The sequence below is a fragment of the Morus notabilis genome, unplaced genomic scaffold (genome assembly GCF_000414095.1).
Source record: "Morus notabilis unplaced genomic scaffold, ASM41409v2 Scaffold454, whole genome shotgun sequence".
NCBI classification, from domain to species: Eukaryota; Viridiplantae; Streptophyta; class Magnoliopsida; order Rosales; family Moraceae; genus Morus; species Morus notabilis.
In genome coordinates, this window is record NW_010365165.1 from 257,119 (window position 1) to 267,723 (window position 10,605).

At 37.3% G+C, this 10,605-nt stretch overlaps 1 protein-coding gene across 1 annotated transcript; it reads left to right on the top strand.

The window, feature by feature from the left end:
• Window positions 1-1,657: 1,657 nt before the first annotated feature.
• Window positions 1,658-3,767, top strand: LOC21393286 (protein ASPARTIC PROTEASE IN GUARD CELL 1). Its single transcript, XM_010107475.2, has one exon. It carries the CDS (start codon window positions 1,957-1,959, stop codon window positions 3,439-3,441), a length of 1,485 nt encoding a protein of 494 aa, XP_010105777.1. The 5' UTR covers window positions 1,658-1,956; the 3' UTR covers window positions 3,442-3,767.
• Window positions 3,768-10,605: the final 6,838 nt, after the last annotated feature.

The window sequence follows — 10,605 nt, forward strand, 5'->3', positions numbered from 1 at the left end:
CCACCTATGTCCCACATCAGTTGAAAACTTTCTTGAGCGCATCTGACTATTCCTACAATATTATTTGTATTCAGGGAACCGAGCTCTAGAACTAGATATGAAAGATAAAGATTATCTAATATTTGTTAGATTAGCTGAAATATGTTCAATTCCTGCCTGAACTACTAAATTGATTATGTGATACACACACCGTTGATGAAAAATTTATCCCCCAAACACTGCTTTCAAACTACGTTTAAACATGTTAATTGTAGCCATGTTAGCTGACACATTATCAAAAGTAATAATTAAAACTTTATCTTCTATCCCATAAAACCCAAAAATGTTCATTATTGTTCCAAAAATAGCATTTGCGTTATGAGGATATAGCCATAAATGAAAACCTATTATTCTCTTTTGTAAAACCTATTCATCATCAACATAATGCACCGTGACGCATAAATATCTAGTTTTATTGCACCTCTCGCATAGATTAGAAGTATAAGATACAATAGCATTAAAAGTCCTAACATTATCAACAAGAGATTGTCTCATTGCATAAAATACTTTTATGCAACCAGAACGAGTTGTGTTTCTACTTACCCATTTAAATTGCGGATAGAAGGCCATCTGTATGAATTTTTCGAACGACGCATCATCTGCAAAATAAATAAGTAATTCGGCACTAGCTAGAAATTTAGCTAGTGCCTCACGAGCACGTTGTGCATTGTATGTAAAATTTTACAACCCTTGTGATGTGAGTGATAGTATTTGTTGGCGGGAGTCCACACTCTCATCTTAGTGCAACGGTAAACATACTTTCCAATGTCTATCTAGATGACCAGTACCCCCACCCTTTTTATTAGAAAAGTATTTTTTACAATACTTACATACTGCACGAATTTTCATTTCACCTGTTTTTAGATTTGGTCGGGGCTCATCTGTGAAATGCTGCCATGTAGGAGAAGTTCGCGGTCTTTTTCCCCTGGTGCGTTCTCCAACTTCCTCGTTGTGCACTGAAGCATTATCAACTGGAGCATTTTCTGGTTCAGTGGGAGTGGGGTTGGGAGGCATCATTTCATCCTCGAAAAATGGCTCATCACTAAGCTCAGGAAGAGCAGTGAAATCATGGAAGTTTGATACAACCATTTTCTAGAAATTGATTGAACTTAAACTTTGTAAATGAAAGAGCAAGAAAATGAGTGATTGCGAAAAAAGCTTAGAATCAAAATCAAAGAGACAAGATGAGAGATAAAATGAGAGTGAGATGAGACGTTGAAAGTGAATTGTTGTGTGAGATTTATGGTGGAATTAAGGGGTATTTATAGGAGATTTTTAGGGTTTTTTTGGATTGTGACCGTTGGGCCCAACGGTCACAAACAGAATGGGCTGGAGGGCTTTTTTGCGGGCCTGGGCCGGGCCGAATATGGATTTGGGCCGAACTGGTCTTGGGCTGGGCCGCATGCCTTCACGGGCTTGGGCCGTGGGCTGAGAAGCTGAGACCCAACCTTAGCCCATCAAACGTGCCGGGCCGACATGACCCGTAACAGTACCGTACCGGGCCGTGCTAAATTCGGCACTGTTATAAGTTGGGTCGGGTTGTCCATGGCACATTTGACACCACTAGATAATCCCAATAAATACCCACCTGCTCTTAAACTAGCACTTTCAAAGTGATCAAAAGAAAATCTCATAAAATAGGTTTATTTAGTGAGAAGAAAAAGAAGGAAGATCTGCCATGAAAATCTAACCTTCTTGTTCATGTTAATAATAATATGGAGCACAACCTTACCGATATCTTTTTATACTCATTGAAAGATCCCCTTCGCCCCATAAATCCCCTTTGTTTTCTTCCAACGTCCTTGGCGTGAACCAATCTAAATGCTTCAAATCGTTCCCTCTTGTTAAATACAACCCAACTCTCACAACTTACAAGAACAGAAAGCATTTTCCTCCTCAGTGGTCCAGCCACCCAAAATGGGTTTTCTCTTCTACATTATTCTCTTTGCTTTCCTTTTCACTCCCGGCACCGTTCATTCTCGAACTTCCCCTCAGAGCCTCAAAACGACAGCGGTTCTGCTCGACGTCGCGGCTTCGACCCAGAAAACGACAAGCATTTTCGCGTTGGAGTCGGAAACGACAGGAGTACAGTCGCTGAACCAGATAGAGAAGGAGAGAGTGAGCTCTTCTTCTTCGATTTCTCTGCAACTCCATTCCAGAATTTCGATTCGTAAACCCACGCACGGAGACTACAAGTCGTTGACGTTGGCTCGGCTCAAGCGCGACTCAACCCGAGTCAGATCTCTTACGACTCGGCTGGATCTGAAACTTGGAGGAATTTCTCACTCGGATCTTAAGCCGGCGGAGACCGGAAAGGAATCGGCGGAGCTGGCGGCCGAGGAAGTGCAGGCCCCGGTGATATCGGGAACGAGTCAGGGAAGCGGTGAATATTTCTGCCGAATCGGAATTGGAAACCCGGCGAGTCAGGTTTACATGGTGGTCGACACGGGAAGTGACGTCAACTGGGTGCAATGCGCACCGTGCGCAGACTGCTACGAGCAGACTGACCCAATCTTCCAACCGTCGGTGTCTTCTTCCTATTCTCTTCTCTCCTGCGAAACCCAGCAGTGCAAGTCCCTCGACGTGTCCGAATGTAGGAACGACACGTGTCTATACGAGGTGTCGTACGGCGACGGGTCTTACACCGTCGGTGACTTTATTACCGAGACCATCACCCTCGGCTCGGCTTCCGTCAGCAACGTCGCCATCGGCTGCGGACACACTAACGAGGGCTTGTTCATAGGCGCCGCTGGGCTTCTCGGGCTCGGCGGCGGCGCGCTGTCGTTTCCTTCGCAGCTCAAGGCCAAGTCGTTTTCGTACTGTCTCGTGGACCGAGACTCCAGCTCCGCCTCGACTCTCGAGTTCGACGCGGCTTTCCCTCCCAACGCCGTTACGGCGCCGTTGAAAGGCAACCCCGAGCTCGAAACATTTTACTATGTCGGAATGGAGGGCCTAGGCGTCGGCGGGGAATTGCTTCCCATTCCGACTTCCTTTTTCCAGGTCGACGCGAACGGTAACGGCGGGATCATCGTCGACTCGGGGACGGCCGTCACGCGGCTGCAGACGGACGTTTATAACGCGCTTCGCGACGCGTTCGTGAAGGGCACGCGCCACTTGCAGTCCACGGACGGTGGGGTGGCGCTCTTCGACACGTGCTACGACCTGTCGTCGCAGACGCGCGTGGAGGTCCCGACGGTGTCGTTTCACTTCGCCGGCGGGAAGTTCTTGTCGTTGCCGGCGGAGAATTTCCTTATTCCGATAGACTCTAACGGGACGTTCTGCTTCGCGTTCGCTCCGACGTCGTCGCCGTTGTCGATAATTGGGAATGTGCAGCAGCAGGGGACACGTGTCGGTTTCGACCTGGTTAATTCGCTCATTGGATTCACGCCCAATGACTGTTAGGATTTTCGTGTTTGACCAGTTCGTTAGGTTTCCGGTTGACAGTTTTTGTCGCTGATGAAAGCAGTGTTTTGCTTTTCTTTTGTTTTTATTTTCCTTTTTATTTTTTCCATATTTATTACTGTTTCGTGCAAGTTAGTGGCAATGATGGTAAATTGAATATAAGTGTGAGGGTATTTAATTCTGCCGGAGGTAGATGGCTGAAGACCGTGAATGTGATCCGCGGATATAACAGTCGCTTTTTATTTTTTATTTTTATTTTGAGAATGGATATAACCCCTACTTTACATGGAGCGAATGGAAAGGAAAAACAAAAGGCCGTTACTTTACAGTTGTATTTTTTACTTTACTTTATACAGTTGTAAGAGGTGTACACTACTGACCTATAAAAAAGTGGGGCGAAGAGAATGAGAGATAAAATGGTCAACTAATGGTGCTTGTCATTCAAATTTTTAATTTGAATTAAAATATAATATTTTTTAAAAATTTATATTATAATAAAAAAATTAAATGTGATATTTTTTAAGAAAAATTTAAAATTAAAAACTCAAATTAATAAAATGAACGAGATCATATTTTATTTTTAAGAAATTTCAAAAATATGAACTCTTTTATTTTATCAATTTAAATTTTTAATTTAAATTTTATTATAGTTAAAAATTCTCACAGAAAGTCACATATATTTATTATTATTATTATTTTTTGGTACAGTGAAAATTTTTTACATAAAATTATATTTTAATTCTAATTGAAAATTCGAATTCAGATCTATGTTTGTTTAAAATACAATGCATTAACATGTGTGTATATATATGTGTGTTACATTTGTCTTTGTATTTAAAAAAGTCAACATTATTGTTTAAAGTAGACGGGCTGCCCAATACCCCCAAATTCACTCAAAGTTAAATTTTAACTTTTCCAAGCTTAGAGAAATGTGTGTTTAACCAAAAATGAACTGAGAAGAGACTTTTGATATTTTTCCTTATTTTTAAAAATAAAACTTATCAATCCCTCTTTCGGTAACGTGAAAATTGAAATGGGTATTCGGGAAAAAAAGAAGAAGAAAAAAACATGAATAAAATTTGTGTGGAGGCAGCGACAGTCAACAGAATCCACGTCCATTTATCTTTCTGGCATTTGTGAATAGGCGTCTTCCGATCCTTGGATGATTGGAACGTTCCAATATCGATTTTGCTTTCTAAATTTTGTCATTTTATGGCTAATCAATCTGGGTTTCACGTGCATCGTTATGAAGCCTGCCTGGCTATATTATCTCATCGCATGTGAGAACTTGCCTTGCCAACTTTCCCTGCTAGTTTCCACAAACTACTATAAGACCACCTTGAGTCTTACTCCGTTAAAAGGGTTCAAACCCAAACTGAATCCGACCCACCATTAGGATTTAAAGTCCAAACTGAAGCCCATCACTGTTAACTGGCCCAATAAAGTGTTAAGACGTTGAGAAATCTTGACAAATTATAAATAAGAGCTCGGGGGTACTATTCACACACGCAGACCCAGTTTACTGTTCCTTCTACAATAAATGACAATTTTACCCTCGATTTACTACTGCTCCTTCGTTTGGCACAGGGGCATTTTGGTCTTTAGGTTATGTTTTCGTTTGCTTTGCCATTGGCGTGTAGTTTTTGGTCATTTCAAGTGTGTGGAGCCCTATGTTTGCTCCTTCCAGGAGTTTCTACTTTTCTCCACCGCTTTGTCCTTTTTTTTTTCTTTCTTCTCCTCCTCTGATTCGTTTCTTTTGCTTGGTTTGGGCTGAAACCTTGCATCTGTTCTCTTATGGCTTCGATCTCTTTGCCCCTTTTGTCTCATTTGCGTGGAGAGTTGGGATTTTTATCCCTTTTCTTTTATGGATTTTTTGGGTATTTGGATATGTGATCTACGTTGGGGTTTTTTTTTTTAGGTGTTCTTGTTGCACGGCTATCCGATTCTTCTTGCTTGCTTCTCCATTGGTTTCGTTCATTGTTTTGCTTTGGGTTTTTGTTCATCGTTTATTTTTCCCTGTATTTTTTCAATGGATTTCTAATCTATATTGGGGGTTTTTTTTTTTGGTGTTCTTGCTACAGGGCTGTCCAATTCTTCTTGCTTGCTTCTCCATTGGTTTCGTTCATTGTTTTGCTTTGGGTTTTTGTTCATAATTTATTTTTTCTTGTGTTTTTTTTCAGTATTTTTAGTTCCTTTTTGTCTGGTGTTTTATTTTGTTACTGTTTTCTATAAATTCTTTGGAACTCATTAATGTGTTGGTGCAGGATTCTTCCATTCTATCGGCGGATCTCTATATTCCTCGGCTTTGGTTGTCTTCATTTGTGATTTTCGGTTTGGTTTTTCTGCTCCTTTATATTTCTTAATCTTTCTAGTTTAATGTATCTGATAATTTTGTTGCTGATAGAGTCTTACCCCTTTTTGATTCTTTGATGTTCTACTTCTGTTGTCGTTTATATTTTCTTCGGTGTTTTTATAGCATTGGTTTAATTTCCTATTGTGATTTTGCTCTATTATGTTTTTATTTATGTGTTTGATGATGTAGCTATGTTTGATGTTGGTCTCATTCTTCGTTTCAGCTTATATCTTTTTTCTCTTTGTTTGACTTTGCATGTTTATTCCGTTCATTTATTTTTTTCTTGTGGTTTTAGACAATTATGTTTTGATTTATTTCTTGATTGGTATAGTAATTTTGAAAGATTGCATGCTCAGTTTGTTTTCCCTCCTATTATTAACGTTTCTTTCTGTTGTGTTTCTCGCTATTTGGTTCCAAGCCTTGACTATTTAAATTCTTTAACATTTGGCGACATCATATGCGATTTTTGAGTGGATAGTACATATGATTTTTGAGATTTTTTTTTATCTTTAATTCTTCATCTTCATTTGTTTTTGCATTTAGTCAGGAATCTCTATATGGATATTTTTGTGTTGTTTCAGTTGAGCTCTATATTTTTTCTGAAGCATTTATTAAGGTAATGACTTATAATATATGCAATAAGTATTTGCCCTGCCACGTTGATCATTTGTACCTATGTTACTGTAGAAATATTAAATGAATCTTTTATTCTTATCTTTTTCTCGCGATGGGAAAGCAATTTTTTGGGCCAAAAAAATTTAATTGCTTTTCTTTTTCTTCATTTCCTTCTCTAGTAATTTTTCCCCCTTTACTGTTCCTATTTCTTTCTTTTCTTTCCTATTTTGTTCTTTTTTTTTCCAGGTGATTACTATGTTTTTTCTTCATCATTTATTAAGGTCATCATTATATTATATGTGGTGTCTATTTGCCCTGCCACGTCAATTATCTGTACTCATATCACTGTAGAAATATTGAATGAATCTTCTATTTCTTTCTACTTTCTGCAACTGGAAATAAATTTATGTGAAGAAAAAGTTTGATTGTGTTTTCTTTTCCCTTTTTTTCTCCATTTTATCATCTAATTTTTTCCTCTTCTGCGGTTCCCTTTTTTTTCCCCGTTTTCTTTTGATAATGTATTATTCTTATTACTTAATTTAAGAATTTTAGTTTTCTATATCCTATCCGCTGACTTTTTGTTTTACGTGTAATCTCCTTAGAAGTGGTGCATTTGCTCTTTGTTTCTATATTTAAGAATGTCCCTGCCGATGGACTTATTATACATGTCCCCATTTCTGTCTCTCCTCTTTCACCCATTGCTTCCCTATGTCAGTTTACATCATCTACTGCTCTTTTAGCTGGTTTATCATTTAGTGCTCGACCTTACTTAATACTTGACTATCTTATTTATGAGCCTTTCACCCTTGCTTTTATCTGATTGGCTGACATTTTAGATTTAAGTCGTTATCTATACTGTTCCAGGTACTGTTCATAATCACTATCCATATCCATTTAGTTCATATCCCCGAGGTTGGATGCATTCATTTGCTAGGATAGTATTGATATTTACTGTTAATTGTCATTTTTTCCTTTGTATTTGCTAAGTGAGTAGTCCTTATACATTATGTCATTTGATTTCCAATTATGTATACATGCATATATAGATATATATATATATATGTATATATATATTTCTCTACCTATTGTAGTCTTCATTTAGTCTTGGAAGTTACTTTGCATGGCAATGATGATAGTAATTAATTTTGATGTGTTGAGTTTTATATAGTTTCTCCAGAAATTGCTGTGAATAGTTTTTTTTTAATTTGATTTTGATCTTATTCATTGTTTTTCAATTGGATTTTATAAAGTTTTGTCCTCTTTTTTTTTTTTTTTTTTTTTTTTTTTTTTTTTTTTTTTTTTTTTTTTTTTCTTTTTTTTTTATTTTTTTTTTTGTTTTTTTGCTTATTCTACTGATTTTGATCATTTGGTTTCAATTATTGTTACGTAAAATTTCTTTTCCCATTGCTGACCTTTTGTTCATCTATATTACTGTTCCTATTTAGTGCCAAAAAGGGGAAAAAACTCTATTATCTTATTTTACTATTCTTATGATATTTATGGTTTTCCTACTATTCTATTTATTACTTTTTAGCCTAGTTTCTTTTGATTTCCTGGAAAATACATTATAGTTTTTGTTATTTTGTCAATATTTTTTTTTCTCTCTCTTTCCTTTTCCTTTTGTTTTGTACTTTTTTTTAAAATTCACTTAGTAATCTTTGGACAACTTTATATATTACTCCATTCACTTACTTTGTATCACATAAAAATTATCATGTGTGATAAATATAATATCTTATAGTGTTGTGCAGTTGCCCTTAGCAGGTAGCTACAAAGGTCCCCTTAGCAGGTAGCCACAACTTATTTATCACATATTACTGAAAATCTTCCATATTTGAGTCACAATTACTATATAAAAATATTGTTACAACTAGTTTTTTTTTTTTTTTTTTTTTCATTTTTTAAGCTTGCCTTTCCTTTTTTTTTAATTCATTTATTTACTTACTTAATTACTCATATACATATACATACACATACACATAGATATATACATATGCAGAAATATATATATATATCTGTCTATTTTAACTTTAATAAATTAATCTATGTGGCAATATGAAAATGATTGATTTTGATATTTTAAGTTTTAAATAATTTGTCCAAACATTACTATGAATGTTCTTTTCCTAATTTGATTTTCATTTTGTTCACTGTTTTTCAATTGAATTTATAATGTTTTTAACTTTGTTGTTTTCACTTATTGTATCCGTTTTGGTCATGTTTTTTCTATTATCTTATTCAAATATTATCCATAGTCACATACAATTTTTTTCCATTGCAGATCTTTTCTCCTTACGTGTTATTGTCCATGTATTTCTCTTTACTATTTCCATTTGTTAAAGTGGTTTTGGTCATTTCTTTTCTAATAATTGGTTTCTAGCACTTTTTCTTTTTCTCTCGGTTTTCTTGGTCTTCTTTTTTGTATAGGTGACAATTTTTATCATTTTGTTATGTCCTATCTTTTTTTTTTGATCATTTTCCTTTTTTATTCACCTGATAGTTTATGGAGAATTTTATATATTACTCCATCTATTTATTTTACATTATATATAAGCAACAATTTGTGTTATGGATATAACATCATCCTTTTTTGTACAGTTGCCCTTAGCAGGCAGCCACAAAGTTACCTTTAGCAGGTAGCCACAACATAGTTATCACACATTGCTGAAAAAAATTACATATCTGAGCCATAATTAATATATAAAAACGTTACTATAACGGTGCCCTTTAGTGTTTCAATTTTATTGTTTTTTTTATTATTTTTTATTCATTTTCTTACTCATTTTCTTTGTATTTTTCATAATAATAATTAATTATATATATATATATATATTCTCTCAGCAACCTCAAGAAATTGACTTCTCAACAGCATCAACAGTACCAACACAATCTATTGAAGAGCAAAAAATACTGAATAGGAGAACAATTGATGAACTAAAGACATTGGATCATGAAAACAACCATGTTAGTATCATAATATTCCACCTGATTCACAGTAAAGGCCACTATAGAGGTGTCAAATGGGCCGGACTGTCCATGGACGGCCCGGCCCGGCCCAGCCCGTAATAGTGCCTGATTCGGTACGGCCCGGTTCGTTATTGTTACGGGCCGTGCCGACACGGCACGTGTAATGGACTAGGGCTGGGCCTCAACTTCTCAGCCCGCGGCCCAAGCACGTGGAGGCCCGCGGCACGGCCCTGATTCGGCCCGGCCCAAGCCCGCGAAACGGCCCACAAAAAAACCCATTTCATTTGGTCCAGTGGGCCCTTCGTGAGCCCAACGTTCGGCACGTGACGAGCCTCCCGTTTGGCCCGTCACGTGCCTCCCGTTTGGCACATGATGGGCCAAATGGGAGGCCCGTCACGTGCCGCACGTTGGGCCCGCGAAGGGCCCAACGAAAAAAAACTGAATTTTAACCCAAAAATCCCCTATAAAATACCCATTAATTCTACCATAAATTCCACACAACAATTCATTCTCATCTTCTCATCTTACTCTCATTCTATCTCTCAACTTGTCTCTTTGATTTTGATTCTAAGCTTTTTTCTCGCGTTCATTCATTTTCTAGCTCTTTCATTTACAAAGTTCAATCAAGTTCTATCAATTTCCAGAAAATGGCCTCACTAAATTTCCCTGATTTCACTGCTTTTCCTGAGCTTGGTGAGGAGACATTTTTTGAGGAAGAAATGATGCCTTCCAACCCCACCCCCACTGAACCAGAATATGCTTCGGTGGATAATGCTTCAGTATACAACGAAGAAGCTGGAGAACGCAGCAGAGGAAAAAGACCGTGAACTTCTCCGGCATGGCAGCATTTCACCGAGGAGCCCCGACCAAATCTAAAAACAGGTGAGATGGAAATTCGTGCGGTATGTAAATATTGTAAAAAACACTTTTCTAATAAAAAAAGTGGGGGTACTAGTCATCTAGATAGACATTGGAAAGTATGTCTACTGTTGCACCAAGGTGGGAGTGTGGACTCCTGCCAACAAACACTATCACTCACATCACATGGGTTACAAAATTTTACATACGATGCACAACGTGCTCGTGAGGCACTAGCTAAATTTCTAGCTAGTGCCGAATTGCCTCTTTCTTTTGCAGATGATGCCTCCTTCGAAGAATTCATCCAGACAGCCTTTTACCCACAATTTAAACGAGTAAGTAGAAACACAACTCGTTCTGATTGCATGAAA